The sequence below is a fragment of the Pan troglodytes genome, chromosome 8 (assembly GCF_028858775.2).
Source record: "Pan troglodytes isolate AG18354 chromosome 8, NHGRI_mPanTro3-v2.0_pri, whole genome shotgun sequence".
Taxonomy (NCBI): domain Eukaryota; kingdom Metazoa; phylum Chordata; class Mammalia; order Primates; family Hominidae; genus Pan; species Pan troglodytes.
In genome coordinates this window covers 27,754,407-27,782,091 of record NC_072406.2, presented here as the reverse complement: position 1 = coordinate 27,782,091, position 27,685 = coordinate 27,754,407, and the positions used below count along the sequence as shown (strand labels likewise).

At 40.1% G+C, this 27,685-nt stretch overlaps 2 protein-coding genes across 8 annotated transcripts in view; one reads left to right on the top strand and one right to left on the bottom strand.

Annotated features, from left to right (window-relative positions):
- DCLRE1C (DNA cross-link repair 1C) overlaps positions 1–6,288 on the top strand; it is a 54,885-nt gene extending 48,597 nt beyond the window's left edge. Inside the window, exon 15 of the mRNA XM_024346227.3 lies at positions 6,096–6,288. Coding sequence (XP_024201995.1) covers positions 6,096–6,158 — 63 coding nt within the window. The 3' untranslated portion in view covers positions 6,159–6,288. The remainder of the gene's footprint in view (positions 1–6,095) is intronic.
- On the bottom strand, positions 795–26,121 carry SUV39H2 (SUV39H2 histone lysine methyltransferase). Of its 7 annotated transcripts, none has more exons than XM_001147642.5 (6): positions 25,922–26,121; positions 23,206–23,351; positions 7,909–8,580; positions 5,723–5,869; positions 4,143–4,272; positions 795–2,994 (listed from the first exon to the last, which is right to left on the bottom strand). In XM_001147642.5, the coding sequence occupies exons 1-6, from the start codon at positions 25,950–25,952 to the stop codon at positions 2,888–2,890; spliced, it is 1,233 nt and encodes a 410-aa protein (XP_001147642.1). In that variant the 5' UTR covers positions 25,953–26,121; the 3' UTR covers positions 795–2,887. The 7 variants fall into 7 exon arrangements, with proteins under 7 accessions (XP_001147642.1, XP_063636556.1, XP_009456274.1 ...); XM_063780486.1 differs by having other exon boundaries at positions 25,881–26,048; XM_009457999.5 differs by having other exon boundaries at positions 25,354–26,039.
- Between the last annotated feature and the right edge of the window lie 1,564 nt (positions 26,122–27,685).

Here is a 27,685-nt window from a genome sequence, read left to right as displayed (position 1 = left end):
AAAATTCCTTTGCATTTCTAGGCAGTACTTACCATATAGTATGTTTACGTACCTGGTGAGTGACAATGCTCAAAAATTTCTGAAGTATTCATCCACATTATGCTAGCGAAATGTCAAATTGTCCTTTAATATTCAAATGCATGAACCATCACTCCTTGGCCTTTTGGCCAAGATCAAGTGTAGTATCAAATGCATGAACCATGATAAGCTATCTTAAAAGGAAAGTAACATTTAAAGGAATTGAATATAAACCTTCGGTTAATCTTGCTAGCACGTAGTCAATACATCAGTATTTTTCTGCCCCTTTTAGAGTCTTACTGGAAATGACTGTAAAACAGAAACAAAGCTAAGCCATGGTAAATAGAACATTAAATGCCCAACCTAATTTATTTTGCTAAGAGAAACTGATGAACTAAAAGAGAAACAAGTATTGTCTACATTTTAGATATGGGGGAAAAAACCCTGAGATTACTAATTATGTATCACAATCCTCTTAATGTAGATCCTGAAAATGATGGTATCAATATAATACATACAGTGGATTCACCTTTTAAACTGGATCTATTACCTTTGATATTTGTCTTACACTGAAAAATTCTGACATCTTCAGGAAACCAATATGATGAATAAGCTAAATGTTGACTTAAAATAGTTAAACCCCTTAATAACATCCTTTAGTTTCTATTATTTCACTGCTTAAGTTCAGCATCTGAATAACAAAGGTAACATAAGTAGTACTTAAGATCCCAAAGGCCCATTACATTCTATCAATAAAGACAAAACAAAACTACATGTTTACTGAAAATAGTCTTTTTTTCTTTGCTTTCCAGTTTTACACTTTTGTTGAACACAAAAAAGTGGACAAGATCAAATAACTAGATGGTAAAACACTGATTTTTTAAAAATCACATCTTTAAACCCGTGAGAATCACAATTCAAAGTATGGCCACTGGGGGCAACCTGTAAACCTACGACCTTTTCTTAACACTGACACTATGTGACTGATTTTTCTTAAAACACAAATGCCATTAAGAAAGTATTTTTTGTTGACACATTCTGAAAAAAAAAAAAAAAAAAAAAATTTTTTTTTTTTTTTGGAGACAGTCTTACTGTGTCACCCAGGCTGCAGTGCAGTGGTATGATCTTGGCTCACTGCAACCTCCGCCTCCTGAGTTCAAGTGATTCTCCTGCCTCAGCCTCCTGAGTAGCTGGGACTACAGGCGTGTGCCACCACGCCCGGCTAATTTTTGTATTTTCAGTAGAGACAGGGTTTCACCATGATGGCCAGGCTGGTCTTGAACTCCCGACCTCACGTGATCCTCCTACCTCAGCCTCCCAAAGTGCTGGGATCACAGGTGTGAGCCACCACACACGCCTGGCCCCCCATTCTGCAATTTTGGTTAACAGAATCTGAGGGTCCAAACATGTAAACAATTTATCCTATATATTATGAAAGAGTGAAGTTGTCATAGCAATATAATGAATAAAGTCTAGCTTCTCCCAAGAAAGAGCTAAAGATTAAGAAGTGCTGCATTCTTGAAGTTGGTTCAATTTTATCCAAGCTTATTTTAGGTAATCAAAGCCTGGAGCAATGAGCTTAGGTAAAAATTAGGAATAGTGAAAGCCAGATTTGCTGCATTTATCATTTTCACAACACAATTAGAAATCTCAGAATCAGACATGAAAGAATAGTTTTTCCTGAGATTCAATACTATGTTGGAACCCTCCCACCCCCTTGAAAACTAATATATTCTATTTTAGTCTTCGTAGGTTGACTAATAAAAAGGTCTAATAATTCAGGCACACACTTTGGCCAAGTTTAGCTTTATCACATCTAAAAAAAATTTATGTATAAAACAAGTATCAGTCCAAAAATATAGATTACTTTTTAAGAAGAACCTGCAGGAAATATAAAAATATTAAATCTGGTGGAAAGGAACTGTTACACCTGCCTGAAATTGGGAGGCTGTAATGTTAATGTACATTACAGTATCGTTAGGTACAGCTGCTCTCCAGGCAGCTTGTTTTACTGTTTAGATCAGAGGTACTCGACACAGATTTCCAATTCATGTTACTAAGAGGCGCCCTGAAAGTGCTCCATTCCCCTTGCTTGGTACTCCAAAAAACCATCCTGGTCCCATTATCCTGTCCTTTCAAAGAAGCATAATGGCTAGCCATTTTGGACTTCTAGAGAGAGCTCTTCAGAGATTTTTCTTCTAGAAGATTAAGAAGTCTTTTAAGAATTACAGGTTCAGACATACACTCATCACAACAGTCTAGATTGCTTCAAAATACGAAATGAAGCTGAAATTAATTTTTACATTTAATTTTATACCTTAAATTTCTTTATCATTGAGGTGCCAATATTTTAATGGAAAAGTAGAAAACAGTATAAAATTCAGTATCACCTATTTGTCTCAAATACAAGTACAGTGAGTATTAAACAGGAATGACAATAGAGTAGCAAAAACAGAACTGTAGATTTGCCCAAATTAACTGTTTCTCCGAATTTGAGGTGTATGGCAAGTTGAATCTTTGATCTCTCAGCAATTGTTAATTACATTATCAGCTTAACACTTTCAAACACTACGGGAGGCATTTCTCTGTTCACATAGACTTAAGTACACATATACTAAGCTGTAAATAGTCTGCCTTCCATTAGTTTGGTCTCTAAGCACTATAAATATGTCGACTTCCAATCAGTCTATGAGACCCAGTGACCCCCTCTTCAGAGGCATCGGTAATACATTTGGCAAATGTCTTGAAACATGAATTGTAAATTAACATAGGTAGAACCTTGATAATAAGAGTCCCAAATATGTATTTTTAAAAATGTTAACATTAGGGAAAAAATATTATAATCATCAGCTCTATTTCCTGAAAAAGTTCAGTTGAGGTAACCTCTGCAAGTCACAGCTCCACATTTACATACTGTTCTGACCCTCTTTTTGGCTGGGCTGTGGTCAATAGAATCTGAAGATATATCTCCAGAACCTGAAGACACAGAAAAAGAAATACAGGAGAAAGAGAGTTAAGAGAATTTAGAATAAATTTCAAGTTTTCTATTATATTAGCTTTATTATCAGTGTTAGAGGGTACTTACATGGTCAAGACCCTTAGAGTAAGTTAACTCCCAAGGAAATGTAGTTAGTTCCCTTTGAAATATTTACAAATAAATGTTAATAGTCAGTCAAATCATAATGAATTGACTTAAAAGTATGGTGTGGGTTAATAATAGGTAAACTTTATGTTATTAGCCCATATTTGTCAGAAAGGATTTCTGAAATGATGAAACTTACTGGGAATATCTAATACACATTCATTTCACACCGTATATAAAAGCACAGTATGTAAGAGGTTAAGCAATGACAATATGTAAAGGCCATCATTCTTAAAGGAAAGAAAACTTTTATATTGTCACAATAAAGCAAACAGAATTAAATGTTCTTTTTAGAAGCCAGGTTCAAGTAGGAATAGAATAAATTTGTATGTGATTTAAATATTTTCAATCTTTTGAATATACATCTCTCAGTAAAAATTCAAAAATGTAGGCTTATAGTTTTCTTTTTTTTTCAGACAGGGTCTCTGTCGTCCAGGCTGGAGTGCAGTGGTGCTATTCCCAGCTCAACTGTAGCCTCAACCTCCCTGTCTCAAGCCATCCTCCCTCCTCAGCCTCCCGAGTAGCTGGGACTACAGGCACACGCCACCACACCCGGCTAGTTTTTTCATATTTTGTAGAGACAGAGTTTCACCATGTTGCCCAGGCTGGTCTTGAATTCCTGGGCTCAAGCCCAGAGTGCTGGGATTACAGGCAGGAGCCAGCATGCTTAGCCCACAATTAAAAAAAAAAAAAAAAAAAAACAAGTAGTACAGTATTAAGATGCTATAATAAATAAATCAGTTTCCAAAATGGAAGTTCTGAAAATATATGATGTAGAACCATTCCTCAGCTGAAGCTCAGGCAGACCTGGGTTCTAGTATTAGCTGTTGGATTAGCTTTGTACCTTAGGATGACAAACTTAGTGCTTCAACTTTTCATCTTTAGTATTAGGTTTGGTTCAAATATCTAAGGTCTCTTCCTAGTCTGATTTGATTCTTCCTATTGAAACTGACACCAATGAAACTGTACTTGAAAAGCATACCTTTCATTTGATAATCAAAAGTCAGCTCTTCTCCAGCATTTATGGTTCTTGTGGAAAACAATGCTATTCGGGGAAGACGAGTATCGAGGTTATCGATGAAAACATTGAACACCTGAAGATTTGGGTCACACTAGAAAGGAACATTAGAACCCATTTAAGTACAAACGGTGTGAACAAGCCCTTCTACATGCCATATAAAATGTTTACTTTCCTAGAGATTTAGTTTAAGTTCCACTGGAAATTAAGTTGCTTATTGCTTAGAGGTCTTTGAGGCATGCACATTTAAAAAGATTTTTTTCCCTTATAAAAACTTCAGACAAGTATAAAATAGAGAAAATAAGAAATCCCTATGTATCCACTATACAGCTTCAACAATTAGTAACATGCTTGCCAATCTTATTCCTCTAGTCCCAACTTATTTTTTTCCTGGAGAATTTCAATACAAATCCCAGATAACATTATTATTTCACTGGTAACTATTTCAGTAAGGCACATACTTTAAAAGAACTAGAATAACTGTGTTTAAAAAATCAAATCTGCACTACAGAACTCAAATTTTACACTGCATGGAGTTTCACTGCTTGAATTTTTGGTCCAAACTCTTCAATGTTTTGAGAATACTACAGTAAACTTACGGAATATGCAAGAAAAAAGATGTAGTGAGTCATACTAAGGAATCAAAACTGTTTGATGGCCCTGGATAGAATATCTCTATTTTGAGAGTATCTCGAATTTATCATTAAGAAAAAAATTCTTCAATGTTTAATCAACAAACAAGGGACCAGAAGCTCTCTGCTAATCATACACCAATTTCTTACTATGAAATCCATCAAAAGTTTAACATGGTCTACTTCCTTTATATGTTCAGCTATATAACTTTGTGGCACACACTGTCCTTATTATCCACAAAATGCAGGTAATATCACCCTAACAAGCCTAATGTTTTACTATCCACTTGGTACTTAGTAGGTAACCCAAAATTATTAACTTCCCTAATTTCTGGAAATTATTTATAGAGTCCAGAATTCTGCAGTTAAGTGCCAGCTGTATTCTAAGAGCTTTCAGACATTAAAAGGTAAGGAAGAATACTAATTTATAATTTAGAAAAATAGCCCTACATAAATACTCTACAAATCTTTAAATTTTATAAAAAGTTAACATGTTTACATTTTAACAAAATACATTTACCTTCAGTTGTACATCCTAAAATTTAGTCGTGTTAACTTCCATTAAGACACAGTTCTGTGTAATTCTTGGACATTTTACCTCTTAACTGCTCTGCTCATTGTAATATGAAAATAATACCTACCGTACACAGTTACTAGAAAGTTTAAATGAAGTAACATATGTAAAGACTCTTGTAAAATACACCCTATTAATATTTGGTAGGCACCTCAATGTTTAATTTTCCTAATACAGCAATAATACCATAACTTTAACAGAAGCTGCCCTCCTTATAAAATACATATTTTGGAAATGTTAAAAGGATATGTAGTTTAAAGGGAATTATTCTTTAGCTATGGAAACTAGTACTAGGTTGAATTGTTAGTCGTGTCTAAAATTTACGTATGTCTTCTTACGCTGTGATTCACAAAATGAGACACATTGCCGTATCGAGCCGCATCCACTGTGAATTCATCAGATTCATAGTCCAGATCAAAGAGATACGTGATTCCCTTGTTGTCATAGAACTGTCCCCGTCTTTCAGCTTCTTCACTTGTGATTACCTAAACAGAAAAAACTGTAAGTATATTATGTAGCTACTGAACCAAAGAAGCATTCATCTACCTATCTACTAATATGCGAATACCTACAAATATTTTAAAAGTAAGAAATTCAGGTGTCATCAAAGCAAACATTCACACAAACTAAGACTCAGATGCAAAGAGGTGGGAAAATGAGGGGAAGAAAAATGATAATGCAAAAGACTGATGACCTTTTTTTTTTAAACAGGGTCTCACTCTGTCACTCAGGCTAGAATGCGGTGGTGCCATCATGACTCCCTGCATCCTTTAACTCCTGGGATCAAGCGATCTTCCTGCCTCAGCCTCTTGACTTAGCTGGATCACAGGTGCATACCGCCATGCCCAGCTAATGATTTAGTTTTTATAGAGATGTGGGGTCTCACTATGTTGCCCACACTGGTCTGGAACTCCTGGGCTCAAGTGAACCTCCAGCCTTGACCTCCCCAAGTGCTGGGATTAACCGTACCTGGCTGATTTATGACTTTTTAAACAGGATTTGAGCAGTACATTGAAACACTGCATTACTTTCATTATAATTAGGATGTTCAAAAAGCTATACAACTATAGCTCTCTACAGGACACAACTGAATGTTAAGGACTAAATCTGCAAGTACATGCTCTAAATATGATCCAGGCACATTTTTCCTGTAACTTATATATATGCAGTTACAAATGGAAAATTGTTAAAAATACAGGGGAGAAGCTATGTTAACTTTGGAATGGAAGGTTTTGTTTTTGTAGAATATGTTATTTTCATGCAATTCTGTAAGTCTAAGATCGTCATCTACAGTTCTGCTCTTAAGAACACAAGTTTTATGACACGCTCAGCTTAAGAAACCAAAAGTGTCTAAAGTACTTTATGTTACCAACCAAATTTGGCTGCTGCACTCATTAAGAATGCAACTTAAAAAATTTTGGTTAACAAAAAGAGTAATTTGATTATACAAGATCTTGTATACTGAATAATTTATAATAATCTACCACCGTCTAAAAGTGTAAGAATCAAAACAGACATCTAATTTAGTTTCAGAATTATAGATGAATACAGATAATTATAGGTGACCCAATTCCAACTAAAAAATCCAGAGTTCACAACTCCAGATATGTAGCCATGCTTGTGTCTTTCTAGTCACAGCTCAACCTACCCTTCAGTTTGAAGCAGTGTGGTGCCATGGTGAAGACTACTGATTTTAGAGCTTTGAATCTCGGTTCTTATTACTATGTGACCTGTGTGACCTTGGGCAAGGTGCTCAATTTCTCTATAATAATGGACATAACAGTACTACTTCTCAAAAAAAAAAAAAAAAAAAAAAAAAAAGAAATAGTACTACCTCACTGAGTTTTGGAGAGGATTAGTGAATTAATACATCAAGTGCTTAGAATAGTATGTGACACACGGCAAATACTTTTTACATTTATATATATATATACACACACACACACACACACATATATATGATTTGTATACAAATCAATTTGCTAGTATTTGTATGGTAGTTTTGAGAATGGTCTTCACAGTTCAAAAGTAAGTTACAGATTATGGATGCAATAAATGCTTGTGTATATTTTACAAAACTCATAAATATAGTATCTTTCATGTTGATCCAAAATAGAGTTCTGCCAACTACATTTAATCATATTTGGTCAAATAGATGAAGTAAATTAAAACTTTCAAGTTTCAAAGCAGCATGTGTTACATCTGAGTTTCTTCTTAGGACTTGTGGGTAAAAACAGTTGTCATATTTTAAATTTGACAATTCCTAGGTTTGACTAGTAGGAATGTGTATTTGTTGAAAGATGACTATATCAATTTGTTTTAACATAAATTTTTTGTTCATATAAAAGTTTTTTATTTCTAAATATGCCAGTGAACTCTTCTCCTAAATCTGAATAAATTTCTACATATCTGCAAATGAAAATATCAAAATGTACCAAGTATCTGTTAAAGAGATAAAAAGGTAATTTTCCAAAAGTATAAACCTTACATGTCCATCATTTACTACGTGGCAAATGAAACATACCTCTCCAACATATTCCATGACAAAACTCATTCTTTTAATCTTCACAAGGGTCTTTACACCCCAGCCACGTCCATTGCTAGTTCGAAAGATGCAAAGCGAATACTGTGTGCCTTTTTGTACAATCCTATTGGGACAATCAGGACCACATTGACACCTTGAGTTGCATTCATAGATGGGAGTACCAGGTGGGATTTTAATTTGTTGGTTTTTATTATAAGCCAAAAGAACTCCAGCTTCAGCAGGACAACATTTTTGAAAGAAGCAATCTGTGCATGAACAACCAAAGGTAGCTTCATTGACTAAGCTGATTCCAGGAGCTGGTTTGTATTCGTTAATGTAATAGAAGTCTGAAGGTGGGCCCTCTAAATCAACAGTATTTTCAACAAATATCATTCCTTTATGATTCTTTCTTCTGTTGAGTTCATCTTGCCATCTCTGCAGAGCTATCCTTTGTTTAGCCTTCTTCACAATGTACTCAGCAATGGCAGGTTTCAAAGTTTTGTTATTGTCTTTTGGAGTTATTGCTTTGCCTTTCTTTACCTGAGATAAATAATTATGCTTGTCATTAGAGAATTGCTGAAGCAGTAACGGGCACTTCAGATTTTGCAAAGGTTCCCAAGTATTTGTAGAATCTGGCCATCCTTTCCATTTTACAAGATAATATTCCATATCCTTAAAATACAAAAGAAAATAAAATGCAAATCAGACGGCTATTTCCCAGTTTTACCCAAAATAATTAAAAATCTTAAAAGAGTAAGGTATCCATTACCATTTTTCTTACTAACAGTTCAGAACATGTAGTCACAGGTTCCTAACACATGAAGTATAAATCATACAAATAAAACTATTTTTCCTTATATTACATAAAATAGGGAATTTAGATGTGGCATAACATGTTTGATAAGAGGCTAAAGAGTTTTACCTGGAAAAAGACAAAGGTACTGAAACTGATGACTATGTTACTAAATGGTGATTCAGGTTAAACCCAGATGTATTTATTTTGATCATGGAAATAGATGGTCCCAAAGCTAACTCTTTATGACCTAGGTTAGTGGCTTACTTGGCCAGCAATAGATTCAGGCATTCTTAACGTCCATAACTTAATATCAAACACCAGACACAAGGGAACTCATTTCTCAACATCATGGGCACACATTCTCTAGATGTTCTAGAGATGAACTGTCCAAGACAGTTATTACTAGCCACATACAGCTACTGAAAACTTGAAATGTGGCCAATCTGAATTGAGATATGCTTAAAATATAATACACACTGAGGCTGGGCACGGTGGCTCATGCCTGTAATCCCAGCATTTTGGGAGGCCAAGGTGGGTGGATCGCTTGAGCCCAGGAGTTCGAGACCAGCCTGGGCAACATGGGAAAACCCCATCTTTAATAAAAACACAAAAATTAGCTGGGTGTGGTGGTGCACGCCTGTAATCCCAGTACTAGGGAGGGTGAGGCATGAGAATCGCTTGAAACTGGGAGGCAGAGGTTGCAGTGAGCCAAGATTGCACCACTGCACTCCAGCGTGGGCGACAGAGTGAGAGACTCAGTCTCAAACAAACAAAACAAACAAACAAACAAACAAAAAAGCAAAAAAAAAAAAAAACCCACACTGAATTTTGAAGACTTTGTATCATACAAAAAAAAGAACATTAAGTAACTTAAAACTATTACAGGTTGAAATAATATTTTGGATATATTGGATCAAATACATTCTTGAAAGCAATTTCAGCTGTTTCTTTTTACTTTGTTCAATGTGGTTAGTAGATGTTGAATGGCATCTGCAGCTTGCATTACACTTCTATTGGACAGCTCTCTTCTAGAGAATGCTGATTTTATTTAGACTCACCCATGACTGGATTAGGTAGCAGGCACTCAAGCCACCTAAGAGCAACTATTCTAATTTATCCCTCAGACTGTTGTTGGCCAGGATGCCTTGGCAACAAGGCACCATGGTATCTTGTCTTTTCACTCCAATGACTGTGTTTTCCTCCCTTAAAGTAAGGCAATGCCACGTTTAAGTTTCTTTTTAAAAAGGCAGTTCAGGCTGGGCGCAGTGGGTCACGCCTGTAATCCCAGCACTTTGGGAGGCAGAGGTGGGTGAATCACTTGGGGCCAGGAGTTCAAGACCAGCCTAGCCAATATGGCGAAACCCTGCCTACTAAAAATACAAAAAATTAGCCGGGTGTGGTGGCAGGCACCTGTAATCCCAGCTACTTGGGAGGCTGAGGCAGGAGAATCGCCTGAACCCAGGAGGAGGAGGTTGCAGTGAGCCAAGACTGTGCCACTGCACTCCAGCCTGGGCAAAAGAGCGAGACTCCATGTCAAAAAAAAAAAAAAAAAAAAAAAGTAAAAAATAGAAGATAAAAAACACAGTTAAGTGTGTCTAACAAATTTTGAAGTAAAGTCTCAGTAATTTTTTTTTTCTTCTGGAATAATATATAGCCATATGCCCAAGGGGTAACATTAGATCATAAAATGTCTTCTAAAATAAAAAGGTGATTAAACTGCATTGGACAGTTACATTATCATTTTAAGTCATAGATACTGAAAAATCTTGTTAATTGAGATAACTGCTTTTCCCTGAAAATTTTAAGAAAGTTTTTATTACAAAGTACAGATGTCCATGACAGTTGTTTTAACAGTCATAATGCATTAATGACGAAAGGTCTAAGCCATGTGATATCTGCCATGTTGCTGAGGCACAGATTGGGCTGAGGGACACCATGAGGCAGCTGTGCAGGAACCAGGCGCCCACCCAGGAGTGGGCTTATTTTATCTCCACTATCTGCATCTTAATATTTTGTTTCATTATATTCTATTCAACAAGCAGTAAAGTAATCTTTGTGAATTAAAAACTTTGCTTTCTTTTGAAAATTGGTCAAAAGTTTTCTTCTCTTAAAAAATGTGATTACATGGTGTGCAGAAATGCACAAAAACTGTAATTCTGTGGAAATATATATTGCGGTTCCAGGAAAAAAAAAAAAAAAGCCTAGATGTACATTTTAGCATTCGTCAAATTGAGCCCCACTAAAGCCTAAGGATTTCTTCCTCCTTTCAGGTGACCACTACAATTCAGGACTGCTGTTAGTGGGTATCTGTTCACACTCTAGCAGATACAAGAGCCAACTGGCAGCGTCTAACTTTTCTACTCCCCTTAATTCTAAACATTTTAAATTTTTCAGATGCTAGAATAAAGCAATGCAACCCTGGTCCTTTTTCTTTTTTTTTTGGCTACAGTTTTTCCTACCACAGCCCTGGGTTATGCCAAGTGTTCCCAGCAAACAATCAAAGAAATAGAAATGATGGCTTTAAGGCAATGGTTAAATCATCCAGGAACACTAAAAACATCTGCCACTGAAGTTATTTCCCAAATAATTAATTGTATTTAATCTTAGTGAATCACTTGCATTTTAAATGACCAAGTTTTGTATGCTAATCACATTGGTACCTACTTGAATTTATGAACAGGAAATATGTTTATCAAACATGAATGCTTATAGCAGACTAGCATAGAAATATTAGTAAGATTTTGTTTCAACTTGGTAGACTTGACTTTTATTTTATAAGCATATTTTATTTTTAAAATCCAGAAAAGATATTTCCACTTTGAAAAATGATTTTACACAGAAAACCACTTTAAGAATCAATAAGCTAAAATGCCAAATAAAGGCCAAAAAGTTCATAAGCTTATTATATCAATATCTTATTCTGATATGTAATCAACTCTTGATTACCCATAGAAATGGAATCCCAGTGGCAAAAATGATCCATAAATCACTCCTATGTAATTTGGAATACATCATATGAATTTTTTTTTAAAGCCACTTCCCGGCCAAGGCGGGTGAATCACAAGGTCAGGAGTTCGAGAACAGCCTGGCCAACATGGTGAAACCCCATCTGTACTAAAAATACAAAAAATTAGCTGGGCATGGTGGTGGGCAGGCACCTGTAATCCCAGCTACTTGGGAGGCTGAGGCAGGAGAATTGCTTGAACCTGGGAGGCGGAGGTTGCAGTGAGCTGAGATCAAGCCACTGCACTCCAGCCCAGTCCGAGTGACAGCGCGAGACCCCGTCTCCAAAAAAAAAAAAAAAAAAAAAAAGACATTTCCCCCAACTATCTTCGGTGTCAGTTAAAGTCATTCAAATATTTTAGGATCTATAAGTATATGAACGTTTGGTCACTAGGAGGTATGGGGAAATATATTACTAGCCTTTAGGAGTAAAATCTCATAGGGAAGAGGCAGCAGTAATGTGAAATAAGTAGCAACCTAAGGCATTATCACCAGAATATAGAGGGAAATCAATGCAGCTCAGACAATGAGAAAAGGGAAGACAGAAAGCAGTACACACTACACTCTGAAGGAGTGAGATCAGTGACTGAGTAGGGAACATGGCAGGATGAAAAACATGGGCAAAAGCTGGGAGCTAAGATTTGCATGAAGTATCTAAAAAATAGTGAAAAGATGGATCTGTCTAGCTTTAAAGTTTGGAATGTTGAAACAAGCTAAAACTTGTCATGGTAAGGCAAGAACAAATTTTAAACAACCATAACACTCACTTCGCTGAGACACTTGAACTTTATTGTAGGCCAGTGGTTCTTTAAGTTCTCAGAAACCATGGTGCCTCTAGGGGAGCTTCATGAAGTACATTTAATTCCATCTTGTTAGTTAGGAACAATTTTACAAATCTATTAATTGCCAAACCTACGGACTCTTCAGCCCTTCTCTTATTTGACCTCTCTAAGGCGGCAGCCACCACCTAACCATTTCTCAGACTTCCTTCTTGCTCATCTGTATTTTCCTTGCTGAGACTGCTTCCCCTGACCATCACTTACACGATGGAGACACTCAGGACCCTGTCTGGCATCCCTTTTCACATGAACCTGTTTATCCCTTTGGAGAATCTGATGAAAGCGATGGACTTTTCTCCAACAAAAACCACATATAAAACATTTTGGGTAATTTCAGGATATTTAGATTCCGGGTTTAGAGAATTCCTACTATAAACGATCTCTTTGGACAACCTCATCACCCCAGAGTTTTAACTAATAATTATATGCTGATGACTCTCCAAGTTTTATCTGCAGCCCAATATATCCAATAGCCTACCGGATGGTTCTTAAAGCAACCTATCGACATGTAACTCACCACTGTCCTTCCATATCAGATTATTTCTTTATTCCTTATCATGGTGAATCTTACCTGTCCACCTACTCACACAAGCCAGAAACCAGGTTATCTCAATTCCTTCTTCTCCTCAATCCAATCATCACTAAGTTTCTTTAGAGATGGACTTCTTCCTGTCCATCTCTATTTCTATAGGGTTAGTCACTTCAGGCCCACAATTCTTGCCTGCATTCTTAAACATTAATCTTCCAACTAGTTTCCCTACTCCAGACTTACAGCTTCAAACACTCTATCCTTCTTTACTACGGAGTTTTTTTTGTAAAAACAAAAAATCCACAGAACCAGTTATCCTGTTGTTATTTTGCTTAAAAACTGTTAATGGTTTCCACCCTGCCTAGGGAACAAAGTTCAAAGTTCCTCTTTTCAGAAAGCAAGCCACTCTGGAACTGTTCCCTGATGCCTCTCTGGCTCCATCTTCCATCATGGCCCCATTCACCCAACACACACTGGCCACAATGAACAACTTGCCAGGCCTTTTGATGCCCCTGCTGCTTTGTTCACAAAGTTCTCCCTAATTAGGAGGGCCTTTCCCACTGGTCCAATGAATGCTCGTCTCATCTTTTAAAACAGTGTAAATATCACCTCTTCTATGAAGTCTTTCCTGTCTCTTATACCCAAGAAGAACTGATCACCATCAACTCCTTTTTGTTCCAATTTCCAATTTAAACTCTAAGTTATTTGCGGGAAGGGATGGTATCTTATTTTTTATAGCCCCCAAATGAGCACAACTGCCCACCATATCTTAGGCTGTGACTAAATGTTTCTGAATGTATAACAAAAAAATAGGAGTACCAAAAGGTATGTAATATACAAATCACAACAATAACTGTATGAATTCTTAAAGGAAATACAAGCTGATAAACTTGGAGGTAGCAATTCACGGTTTCTCAATATTTGTCACCTGCTGTCTATAGCCAACAAGTGGCAGCAAACACCAAAACTTTAAAAGAGACATATGAGAAGACAAAGTACAAAAAAAAGTGTCTTTCCACTAGCTATTTTTTTCTGCCAATTTTGAAATCATCATCATATTCAATATCAGTGTTAAAATAACCTGCATCTGGCTGGGCACAGTGGCTCACTTTGGGAGGCTGAGGCAGGAGGATTGCTTGAGCCCAGGAGTTGGAGACCAGCCTGGACAATATAGTGAGACCTTGTCTCTACAAATTAGCAGCATGTGGTGGCACATGCCTGTGGTCTTAGCTACTCAAGAGGCCGAGATGCGAGGATCGCTTGAGCCTGGGATGTCAAGGCTGCAGTGAGCCAAGATCAGGCTACTGCACTCCAGCTTGGGCAACAGAGTGAGACCCTGTCTCTAAATAAATAACTGGAATTTGATTATGAAAACACCAGTGGTTCCATGGGAGCATAGTCTGAGAACTATTATAGTCAATGGAAAATCACTGAATTTTCATGCCAGTAAGAGTAGGAATTGTGATAGCTGGGTTAGAGACCAAGAATTGAAAAAAGTGAGCCACATGACATTGATTGTTAAAGTATTTTCTTAGAGCTGTATTTTCCTGATCTCTCAAATACAGGTTGCAGTATAATGATTTCTGTTATTCTAGTTCTTAACCACTCTAGGTTCAATCAGTGTTTCAGGAATATCACTATATTGTCAGATGTGAACTATTATTAATTTGTGCCACGCCGTATAGAGGTGGTTCTCGAAACACAAAAGTACCTGTATACTTTAAGAAACCAAAGCTATAGGCAATATTTATTGCTCAGCTTACTAAGCTATGTGCATGTCCATCAATGTGTACAGAGGATCTTGTTCTTAACTGAACTATCTTAAATACCCATAGTTTTGTCAGAAATTATTCTGTATGAAGGGGTGATGTAGCAACAATAATGCTGCAGAAAAATCACCTTGCATTGAGACTCAATACTACTACAATTAACACCCTTTAAGTTCAACTTGACCCTTCACATGAATTCATAATAGTAACAACCCTTTTTCCTGCCCCCACAGAATTTTTTCCATTTCTCAAGTTGGCTATTTCAGACCTCCTCCACTTTGCTCAAGGTTCCCACCCCTACCTCCTGTGTTATTTTCAGTGATGTATGACCTTTGTTACTAATGCAAAGAGAAAATGGAAACCACCAGGCATTAACTGCCTTAACTGCCAGCCTTCCATGGCCATGGAGCTAGAGATAAGGTGGATGCAGACATGAAAAGAGAGACGCACTTCCTCGGTCAATTCTTCTTGTCTCTTCAGTATCTCCCTCTGCTGGTTCTCACTAGCATTTAAACAGGCTCCATTTTTAAAAAGCAAAATAAAACTAAACCTCCTCTGAGATATAAACTTTTGTATATGCAGGGAATCTCTAAAAGACATATTAAGTTGCTAAGACTGAGAGACTGAAACTAGGTCATGGGGTAGATGTCAGTATCTGACCTTTTATAACATTCACTTTTTAAAACTACATGCATAATACCTCCTCAAAATTAAAAAAAAATTACTATCACAATGGTCTTTTCAAAAAAACTTGAAAAAAATTATAAACACCCTTATACCCATGTAGCCCTCTCGTTTTCTTGAAAGCTAGGATTCATGGAAGAACTGTCCATACTGCTTGACTCTACTTTCTTACCTCCGGTTAATTTTTTTTTTTTTTTTTTTTTTTTGAGACAGAGTTTCACTCTTGTAGCCCAGGCTGGGGTGCAATGGCACGATCTCAGCTCACTGCAACCTCTGCCTCCTGGATTCAAGCTATTCTCCTGCCTCAGCCTCTCAAGTAGCTGGGATGACACGAATGTGCCACCATGCCCGGCTAATTTTGTATTTTTAGTAGAGACGGGGTTTCTCCATGTTGGTCAGGCTGATTCGAACTCCCGACCTCAGGTGATCCGCCCGCCTCAGCCTCCCAAAGTGCTGGGATTACAGGCGTGAGCCACTGCACCCGGCCTGGTTCATTCTTTAATTCATTCCTTTGGCTCTTCTCAGAGGTGCTCTAAGGGCATCAGTGACCCTCCATTACTAAATACAGTGGATTCTTTCCAGTTCTCTGACCTACTGTTTAATACTCTCCTGCTGACTTCATCTTTTCTCTGGTTCCCATGATTTACTCTTCCCATTTTCTTTCTTTCTTTTTTTTTTGAGACCGAGTCTCGCTCTGTCACCAGGTTGGAGTGCAGTAGCGCGAACTCGGCTCACTGCAACCTCCGCCTACTGGGTTCAAGAGATTCTCGTGCCTCAGCTTCCCGAGCAGCTGGGATTACAGGCAAGCGCACCACCATGCCAAGCTAATTTTTATATTTTTAGTAGAGACGGGGTTTCACCATGTTGGCCAGGATGGTCTCAATCTCCTGACCTCACGATCTGCCCGCCTCGGCCTCCCAAAGTGCTGGGATTACAGGTGTGAGCCACTGCGCCCGGCCAACTCTTCCCATTTTCTGACCACCTCTCTTGCCAGTGTGTCTCAGACTCTGACAGTCCTTCCTATGAGTGTCCCCACCTACTCCTCAGGGCTCATCCTCAGTCCTTGTTTTCTGCTCACATTTGCTTTGCTTGGGCTACTGCAATCGCCTCTTGCCACCCTCAACCCATTCAGGGCACAACAGCCAGAGTCATGTTTTCAACACATACATCTCAGCACGCTGCTCCCCTGCTTAAAACTACTAAATGGTTCTCTACGCCCTTAAGAGGAAGTCCAAAATCCTTTCCTCGGCCTATGAGGAGCCGCACACTCTGGGGCCTGCCCACCCTACCAGCCTCACGTGCTCCCTCCTACTTGCTCTGTTCCACTCACACCCTCTATTCCTTGAAGGCCCTCTTTCTACTCCTTGAAGTCAGGCTGTCTTCTGCCTCGAAATCCCTCCCACGTATCCCTTTCTTCCTTTAGTACTAAGTTGAAACATCAGTTCCTCAGGGATACCTGCCCAGTCTCTCCAGGATAAGTGAGATCTTTCTGTCACATCAACACTTACGTCAACTACAATAAGTACTTTGTCCAACTGTATTTAAGGTATTTCTACCCTCACTGAACGATAGACTCCGTAGTATCAGGGACCGTACCCTCACATCAGTCATTGCTCAGATTCCCAATTCCTAGTGCAGGACATGGTAGATGGCCAGTAAATATTGGCTGAGTTCATGAACAGGAAACTGCATCCACTCCCAAGGCTTCCCTCTCTATCTTTTTGCCAATTACTTTAGGATCTATGTTTCTAGTTAGATCTCACTACTGATTTGAGCCCCACTTCCACTTGGTTTAAGTTCCACTTAAAATGTCTTCAAGAAAGTACATTTTGAAAGTACTCAAGAAAGTTGAGTACGTTTTAAGTAGAACTTAAACCCACTGGAAATGGGTCCCCAAACCCAATCTAGTTCCTACTCCTGTATTCCTGGTGAACAGTAATACTGTCTACACCACTGCCCAAGTCAGAAACCTGTATTTTCCTAGACCTGGCACCTTCACTACCAGACCCCCACCCAACCCTGTGACCACAAGCCACAGACATACATTTTACATCCTTATTTTTTTTTAAAAAACAAAAGAACCGTGCACCTACTTTTCCTTGACATCGTTAATACTTTAGTCCAAGCACCATTGTTTCTGGTCTGGTTACTATGACAGCCATTCAGAACATGCAGCCATGCACGTGTTATTCCTTTCCCTATCAATCCCCTTTCTTTTTTGCAGAGAGAAAATTCTCTCAATTACAAACCTGATGTGTCACTCTCTTTAGAACCTGCCAACTAACTCCCCATTGCCTTAGGATGGCTGAAAAATCCTTCACTCACCTCTTTCTTTCCCACATCCATCGCTGACCACCTCATTCTCCAGACAGAAGCCCTAGTCAATTACAATGCTCGCCTTTTCAGGCTCCACTTGGACATCACTTCTGGGAAGCTTTCTGTGACCTATCCAAGGTGCACCTCCCACAGATCTTCTAACGATGTCTGCCACAGCACTTTTTATACATCTACACTGCAACGGGCTATTTATTTGTCAAACTTTCTCACTAGGCTGTGAGTTCTTTATAGTGAGGGAGTTTCTTATTAATCTTTCTATTCCCAGTGCCTAACACAGTGTCTGGCACACAGAAGAAACTCAAATATTTGTTGAGTAAGTATACGAGAAAAAGAAACAGGAGATACGAGTCAACAGAATGCTGCTATCATCTAAGCATGAAGCCAGGAAGGCCTAGTCTAATAGTGAATGTAGGCCCTAGAAACATGACAGAAGCAAAAGACAATTCAATTCAATGACCATGGACCAAACACCCATTCTGTACCGGGACTACAATGAGAGTCCCGGCCCTCAAATGATGGATGATTTAGCAGGGAAGATCTGATACAAACAAGACCATAAAGTGTGACAAGTTCTAGAGTAATGGCAAGAATGGTGCTTTGTAAATCCTGAACATAAATCAACTAATTTTGCTGGAGGTGAGGAAGGGCAGGTGGTTCTACAATAGGTGGTGACCTTTGCACTGAACTGTGCAGGCTGTGTAGGATTTTGCGGTCCAGGGAAGAGAAATGGTAGTATTCTGAAGAGGGAAATGGATGAGGAAAGGGGACACAAAAGTGCATGATATGTTCAAGGCATTAGAATATAAGCTGGGTCTGTTCTTCAGCTATGTTTCCAATGCTTAGAACAGTGCCTAGCTCATAACAGGTGCTCAGTACATCTTAGCTAAATGAAATGATCTATACATATTTCAATTTCAGAAAATAGGATATATGACAAGAGATGAGGCTGGAAAGGTGGCAGGTGGCCAGAAGATAAAGAACCTTGGTCCTATGCTAACATGTCTCAGATGAGACTGGTAAATAGGGAACCATGAAAAGGTCTAAAGCAAGGCTTGAATGCAATCAGAGCTAGGTTTAAGAAACAACTATAATGGCACGGTAGACTATGGTATTGAGACAGTATCTTTCATGAGCTAAGTGAAGGTGGTCACACAAGAAAAGGACAAGGTCATAAGATCCTTCACCTACTCTGAATTTGTAAAAGAAAGAGAAAGAGAAGAAAAAAGGCAGAGGTATGCTGAAGTAATGCTGGCTTAGAGATTCAATATCTGTGCCAGACAGAAGAAATGGGGGATGTATGTGGGGTATTGAGGACATAAGAGAGCAAAGGAAGGTCACTTATTCCGAAGCAAGAAAAGGGATGAACTGATGAGAAAGACTAAGAAGAAACTAAACAGCAAAAATGATCTGAAACTGAACTACAACACTCAGGATTCCACACAAGAATCTTGGTAGCTCCCTTAATGTAAGCACAGACCCGTAAGTAACTATTACTAATTCTCTCTGTGAAAGCACAGCCGGAATGAACAGGAAAGGACAGAGAGATAGAGATAACATAATATGATAACCCATTAGATTTAGAGAGTAAAAAGAAACAAAGAATTAAAGATATATGCAATCATGAGGTTAGGTAAGTGGGAGAATTATGTTTCTGTTAACCAAGATAGGGAACACTAGTGCAAAATCCAGGTATGAAGGAGGAAAATAGGTGCAGTTTTGAATGTGAACTTGGATACCTGTAGGGTATCCAGTTTGCAATGAAGCCCAGAAAGGGCTCAAGGCCTCAGAAAGATTGAATGAGCCAAACACATACAAGTAGAAACCACTGGGAAAGAGGCTGCCTACAGAGCAACTACAAGGTGAGAAGGCCAAGAACAGGGCCTTGAAGACTATCAACATTTCAGAGGAGAGATAAGAGATAGTAAAGGAGGTTCATAAAGAACAGTAAGAAAAACAGGTGGAAAAGAAGTAGGAATAGAGGTAACAATAATCACAGTAAGCACTCACATAGTATAATTACCACGCTGGCCTTTGTTCCACGCATTCTATCTATATTAACTCATTTAATGCTAGTAACACCCTGTGAGAATAGTACAATAATGATCCTTGTTTCAAAGATGAAGAAACTGAAAGACAGAAAGGCTAAGTAACTTGCTGAAGATCACACAACTTATAAATAAGAGGCAAATGTTAAACCTAGACAATTTCTCCATAGACGAGAGTTTCAAAGAGGAAAAGGTAGCCAACAGTGTTAAATGGGGAAAAGTTGAATAAGATGCAAGGTCTTCAAATCTGACAACTAAAAGGTCACTGAGGGGCACAAGTCAGAATAAGGTGGGTTAAAAAGCTAATGGGAAGTGGAAAGACAACTCACAGAATGGGAGAAAATTTTTGCAAATCACATACTAATAAGGGATTTGTATCCAGACTATATGAAGTATGATTACAAGAATAAACAGACAATCCAATTTTTAAAATGCGCAAAGGAACTGAACAGACATTTCTCCAAAGATATACAAATGGCCAATAGGCACAGGAGATGCTCGGTATCATTAGTCAGAAAAATACAAATCAAAACCACAATGAGATGCTACTTCAAACCTACTAGGAAAACTATCATCAAAAAGTCAGATAACATCATGTTTTGGCCAGGATGTGAAGAACTGAAACTCATACACTGCTGGTGGAAATGTAAAATGCAGTGCTTTGGAAAAGAGTCTGGCAGTTCCTCAAACAGTTAAACACAGAGTCACCATATGACCCAGCAATTCCACTCCTCGGTATATACCCAAGAACCATGAAAACTTATGTCCACACAGAACCCTGTAGGCGAATGTGCATAACAGCCTTATTTATAATAGTCCGAAAATGGAAACAACTCAAATGTCCACGAAGTGATGAATAAGTTAAATGTGATATATCCATACAATGAAATATTATTTGGCAATAAGAAGGAATGAAGTATTGATATATTTTACAACATGAATGAACCTTAAAAACACGCTGAGTGAAAGGGGCCAATCACAAAGGACCACATATGGTATGATTCCTTTTATATGAAATGTCCAACCAGGCAAATGGACAGACAGATGTAGTGGCTGCCCTAGGGCTGGAGGTAGAAGGGTAACTGAGGAAGTCTGGGGGTAACAGGTGGTAGCTAAGGGGTTTACTGTTTCTTTTTGGGATAATGAAAAGTGTTCTAAAACTGACTCCTAAAGTATACTAGAAAATCTGTGGGAATTTTTTTTTTTTTTTTTTTTTTTTTTTTGAGACTGAGTCTCGCTCTGTTGCCCAGGCTGGAGTGCAGAGGGGTGATCTCAACTCACTGCAACCTCCACCTCTGGAGTTCAAGCAATTCTCCTGCCTCAGCCTCCCGAGTAGCTGGGATTACAGGGGCCCGCCACCATGCCGGGCTAATTTTTGTATTTTTAGTAGAGACGGGGTTTCACTATGTTGGCCAGGCTGGTCTCAAACTCCTGACCTCGAGTGATCTGCCCGCCTTGGCCCTCCAAAGTGCTAGGATTACAGGCGTGAGCCACCGTGCCTGGTTTACAAAATCTGAATTGTACACTTTAAATAGGTGAGTTGTATGATAGCATGTGAATTATATCTCAACAAAGCTGTTAAAAAAATTAATGGGACATGCAGTAGTAGAAAAAGACAGAAAACACTTGCATGAGTGGAGAGGCAAGGCCAAAGAAAATCTCTGAAGGTTAGGGAAGATCTGAATGTGTTTACTGACTGAGATATATCAGTAAAAAAAGAGAGCTTGATGTAAACAAGACATCAGAGAAGAAAAAAAGTCTGGCCGGGTGCAGTGGCTCACGCCTGTAATCCCAGCACTTTGGGAGGCCAAGGCGGGCAGATCCTGAGGTCACGAGTTTGAGACCAGCCTGGCCAACATGGTGAAACCCCATCTCTACTAAAAAATACAAAAATTAGCTGGGCATGGTGGCGGGCACCTGTGGTCCCAGCTACTCAGGAGGCTGAGACAGGAGAATCGCTGGAACCCAGGAGGTGGAGGTTGCAGTGAGCTGAGATCGCACCACTGCACTCCAGCCTGGGCAACAAGAGCGAGACTCTGGGCCTTTAAAAAAAAAAAAAAAAAAAAAAAAAAAAAACTCCTATAGGGGGTAGATAGGAAGAAAAAAGAAAAATGGTGACACCTCTGGAAGTAAGAATAAGTGGGAACAGCTGGTGGTGAAGGTAAGTTGAGAGTTTACAAATGAAAGATCCTATTTTTCATTGAGGTAGGAGGTCTTCAGCAGAAAATGAGAAATGGATAGAGTAAGAAACCCAGAAAAGTAATACAAGTTGGAAAACCTGCTGACAAGAATGGGAAAAGCAAGCAAGATAAAAAGCTTGTCGGGTAGAACTGAGCAGTGTGAGAAAAGAAATAAGTTATAATGGGGCTGATATGCATGATTGTATAATATTCTCAGCTGGACTGGTCAGTCCATAGCTTATAAACCGAGATGGCAGATGACTGGGGCTGTTTCAGGGGCTGAAGGATGCTGAGAGTGCAGGTGAGATGCATGGGCATAAGATCCCACTGACCAGGGAAGGCAGTGATACTAAAGAACTTGAAAGAATGGGATTTAGTGACTGATTCAATATAGAAGATGAAGGAGGAAAATAAAGACTTAAACAAGATTCCTGATTCACTTATCTGATAGATTTGGTAGATTAATGACCAAAACAGTTCTTGGAAAGTGAGGTAGGCTATAGACAGACGAATTACTCAAAAATATAAAGTTTAGATCAAAAAATCTTTTGAGAACAACTCTGCCGTTTTTTAAGAGCAATAAAGGAAGGCTTAGAGAAGTGAAACGAGTTTGCTTAAGTCCTAAGGTACTAAACAAAAGCTGGAAATGACTTTGCAATCCAGGCCGTTCTATTATAACCTAGAACCTGACTAAATCTGGAGTGTGACAAGATGGCAGGAAATGCAAATGGTGATGTTCTTGAGAGTCAGTAACACTAAAATTGGTTTGAAATGGTAGGTTCATTTCAGGTGATAGTGGGGAAATACGATCCACGAACAAAACGAAAGACAATTGGAGATCAAACATACGCTCTGGTAACCCACACGGAGATAATCAAGAGTTGGATGTAGAGGGATATGAGCACCTGAAAATATTCTAATGCAAGAACACTTTATGCTTCAAAATCCTCTCAATGCTATTTGGCAACACAGATGATAGGACATATAAATTCATCATGCCTTAGAATTTTAAACATTAAGAAGAGCTTTTCTTTTAATGTTCTTTTTATGTTACAGAAATACGAAATACTGAAGTCTGATTAGGTCTCTTGTAAGGGGCTAGATATTTGCCTTACCTTTACTACCTTGTAGTCACACAAGTATTCCACCTCATAATTGTTTAGATTCCTTTTGGTGATTCCAATCGATTTACATGTGAGCTTTTCTTTTCTACATAATTCCTGAAGAGTATCAAGTGAAACTAGGCAAGGCACACACCAAGCTACAATAAGAAAATAGAATTCTTTACTAATGAAATAGCTATTCAATTAAAACAAAAAAGAGAAACTTAAAACCTCTATTCCCCATCTTTCAACTGGCAATTTTAGACTAAAAATTCCTACGACAAGAAACCAGTTACATGTCTTCAAGAAAAAGTTAAACATTAAGGAACTATTTTGTTAAATTGGTGTTCTTGGATTTTCTCATGGATTTCTATTCCACTACGTTTAACTGACATCAGTTAATTTCCATTAAATCACTTGAAAATGTTTCATGTCTGTAAGCTTTTTTAAGATTATATACAGATGCAGGTCAACAGAGATAATGTTTTTTACTTTCATTGTATTCTACATAGACTACAATCACTATTTTAATAAAATGTAAATCTCTAGGACACTTATTCTTAAAAACATATCTAAAATATACTTTAAAACAATCTTATAATTTGTTAACACGTAACTTTCATTTTTTTTAACTGGACAAAACGAACTGAAATCTAATTAAAATATATTTCTACGGTTACAAACTCATTATATGTTAGTTTTCTCTTTGAAATGTTGCATGAAGCTTTAATTCCACTTATTATTTTACCCATACTGCAATATATTATCACCAAGGTGAATAAACTCCAGTTATTAAAAAAATGAAGAGTATATCGATATTTTGTAATACTTATGGACTGTACTGTTTTTAAAGCCAAACTTTTAAAACGGTGTTCAATTTACATAAGCCATGTACTAAACTCAAAGAAAATTAGACATACTCATCATCAACCCTCCAGAAGCCAGAAACTAATTATGTTCCAGGAGATTTCACCCGCAAATTTCTGTAAGCAGCATGTTACCACACTGAATTTAAAGTGTAAATTAACACGTTTAGGAAAATGGAACAAACATGTTGTTAGGGCTAGTGTCATGGTAAGCACTTGACAAAATCAAAAGTCCTCTGCACTACCCATCGCTCGGTCACCGAGCTATGTGACTTTAGTGAGGTCTCAATCTTTTTGGCTGTCAGATTCACTGGAAAAAAATGGAGAAAACTGGTGTTACCAAACAAAATCTATCAGTAAACTCAAGCTTTACTTGGTAGCTCTCCAAGGTAGTTGCGATCACCTTTTGCGTTTTGAGGTAATTTCAGGGAAGGGAGAACACTTGTTAGTGGCAATAACTTTTCCGGCACCCTTTCCTCATCCTCCCCACCTCACACAGAGGCTTCATTGTCAGAAACCCTTAAGCATAATTTCTACCATCTCACTGGCTGCAAACGATTCCATCCTAAAGCAGTAAAGACAAAGGTATTTTCCTCCAGAAAACGTTGGGGAAGAGGCTGATTGGCTTTGTAGTGGTCGTGTGGGGGTAGGACAGTGATGGGAGAGAAATGACCCCATAAGTCCCTTCCATCTACAAAAACTAAAGAACGTTTTGTGTTAAGCTGACCTCATTAAGGGGATCACGTATAAAGGAGGTTCCTCTTATCTACCCAAGGTGTGTTTGGGTGCTTTTCCTAAACATTTTTATCTAGTTGAGGATTCAAAACACAACCCGCAAAGGAAATGCTCTTTGAAAATTAAAAAAAAAAAAAAAGTGAACATGAAAAACTGCAAACACGTGGTTAAAAAAAAAAAGACAATCTCTCGACAGTCTCCAGTAATGCAGAAAAAGATTGCACTGACAAAATTAAATAGTTCATGACCATCACAAACACCTTCCGCCGGTTCACAGTAACCCCTGACATTCTCCAAGAAGAAAAATTCAGGGATAATGAGGTCATAATCCCAGCGGAGAGGAGACGAGCTTGAAAACACCTTTACATTCCGGAACGCACGGAAAAGTTCCAGGCTCTCAAAGCGTGCGCGACACCAACACCCCCCGACGCCCACACCCACGCGCGCTCGGTGCCCAGTTCCCCGGTGCCCAATTCCCCAGCGTCCACAGAAATAACACCAAGCTCCCGGTGGGTGAAAGAGTTACCGTAAGCCAGAGGCTGCAACCTCAAATACCCACTTTCTGGGCGATTCTCCAACGAGGCACTCAACCTCCTAGCGTGTCCGCCTTGGGGGGGATTCCTCGCTTATCACAGGCGCCCCGATTTACTCTCCCCCTCTGATAATTAAGGTCATGTTCACGCCGGCGGGCGTCGCTTCCCGCCTCCCACTTCAAAGGCCCGGGCGCATGCCGCACGCCGCGCTCGAACCACCACAAAGGAGCCAGTCGCAGCCGTGCCCCCCGGACCTCCAACCGGGGACCGCCGGGGAGCGGCCTCGAAGCCCGAGGCCGCCACGGGAGACGCGGAGGGGGCCGGGCCGAGCGGGCGGAGAGGCTACGCTCCGCATCCGAATCGCCCCAGGCTCGGACAGTGCCCACCTCCGCGGCGGGAGCCGGCCGGGCAGGGAGGCGGGTCAGCGGCCTGGGGGAGGGTAGGCGTCCGCAGCGTGCGTCCCGGAGTTGGGGTCGCGGCGGGCGGGGAACCGCCACGTCGCCGTCTGGCTGGCCCGCGGGACGGCCCCGCCGCCCGGGCCTTGGGAGCTTGCCTGGGAACAGGGAAGGCGAGGGGGCCGCGCTCCAGCCTCACCTCCTCGCCGCTCGGCCCCGACCGCCGCCATCTTGTAGAGCTTTCATTCAAACTGGCGCGGTCTGACGGGATAGCTCAGCTGGCCCGACGCCCCGCCCCTGGCCGGCCCGCGCGGGACTTGGGGGCCGGGGCTTGTGGGGGGACGGAACCCGCACGGCGTCCTGACGTCACTGGCGGCCGACCCCCCCCCCCCCCCCCCCCCGCCGCGGCGGCCAGCGCGCCTGCGCCCCACGGCTAGGCCTGGCCCCAAGCGCGAGGAGCGGGGCGGGGCGAGCGCGTGTGCTCCCAGATCCTCGGCAGTGTCCGGCGCCCCCTTCCCTTCGCCAGGCCCGTTTGGCGCCTTCACTCGGGAAGACGTCGGCCAGGCCTTTGCGCTTTGGAGACGTCTTACTTCGGCAGCACTCGCACACTGCGAGATCCGACACGGGCAGCGGGGACCTAGGGAGCCGGGGACGCTGCCTGTCGGGTACGGTTCCGCAGCCACCGCAGCCCCGCGGGCCATGGTTGGGCTCCCCCCGACACCGCTCCCTCTAGAGCTCCGGGCTTCGGAAGCGGCTGCACGTGGGCATGGCTGGAGAGGTTCCGCTGGCTTGGGGCAGTTGCCGGGATTCCGACTGGTGTGGGATGTGGCCTGTGCTGTCCAGCTCCCAGCTGATCCTAATGTGCGGCACAGCGGAAACCACCGGTCCACATCAGTGCTTCTCACTTAAAGGGGCTTACGAATCGTCGGGGGTGGGGGAGCTGGACTTGGAATTTTTTAAGAGATGAGGTCTCACTCTGTCACCCAGGCTGGAGTGCAGTGGCGCGATTACGGCTCACTGCAGACTCGACCTCCTGGGCTCAACTTTGATGTAAATTGGGATTGGGTAGGTCTGTAAGGGGACCCGAGCTCCCCTCCCATGTTGTTGCCAAGCTCCTGAGCTCGGCCTGCTGGCGGGTGGGGGCCGGGAGGAGGAGGACACGTTAGTAAGGAAGCTGCAGGACGACTCCAGGGGCCTCCCACCTGGTCTCCACCCCCCTCCCCCACCCATTCTTGACGCTGCATCCATGATTGTTCTAAACAACGTAAAGCAGAAATCTTAGAGCAAATAACGAAAACTGGCAGAAAGCCATTTGATATCTCCTAAGGACTTAAAAGAATTCATGTAAAAAATTACATAAACGTTTCAAAGCAGTATGTATAAATTTGAAATACTGGAAATGAACGCAGACCATTAAAGGAATAGTTAATTATTTGATTCCATTATGAAATACTGTCTAGCCGTCTTAAAAAGGTGTTCATGAAGCTTTTAGTATTCAGCAAAACCAAAACAAATCCCCCTGAAATACAGTTTTAACTATGGAAGAAAAAAATGTATAGGAAAATAACGAAATAGCCTTTTCGGAGTGATTTTCTTTTTAACTTCTCGTTTTTAAATATTTAATCATTTTCTACGATGGGAAACACCACTTCCTCACACACACTCATGCTCCCAGACTTTATTTAGCTACAAACGGCATCATAATACAAATACTGTTCCGCAGTCCGTGTGTGTTTCAATGCAACTGCATTTCTCAGACATGTTTCTAAGATTTGAGTCCTTAGTAAATTTTTTATTCCATATCTCATTACCTTGAGATAAGGAATAAAAGGCCCTGTCCAACCCTATCACCTGGAAGAGCATCCAGGCCCTTTAAGGCTTAGTCTATCTAGGATTATGCCTTCAGACTTGGATACAGCCTCCCGTCCTAACCGGCCCCTGTATTCATTACCTCTCCTGTATG

Coding starts and splice junctions, on each gene's coding strand:
- SUV39H2 (XM_001147642.5), bottom strand. CDS start 25,952: ATGGCGGCGGTCGGGGCCGAGCGGCGAGGAG. Junction 23,352..25,921: donor CGGGGCCGAGCGGCGAGGAG/GTGAGGCTGGAG, acceptor TTCTTATTGTAG/CTTGGTGTGTGCCTTGCCTA. Junction 5,870..7,908: donor TCATGGAATATGTTGGAGAG/GTATGTTTCATT, acceptor TTTTCTGTTTAG/GTAATCACAAGTGAAGAAGC.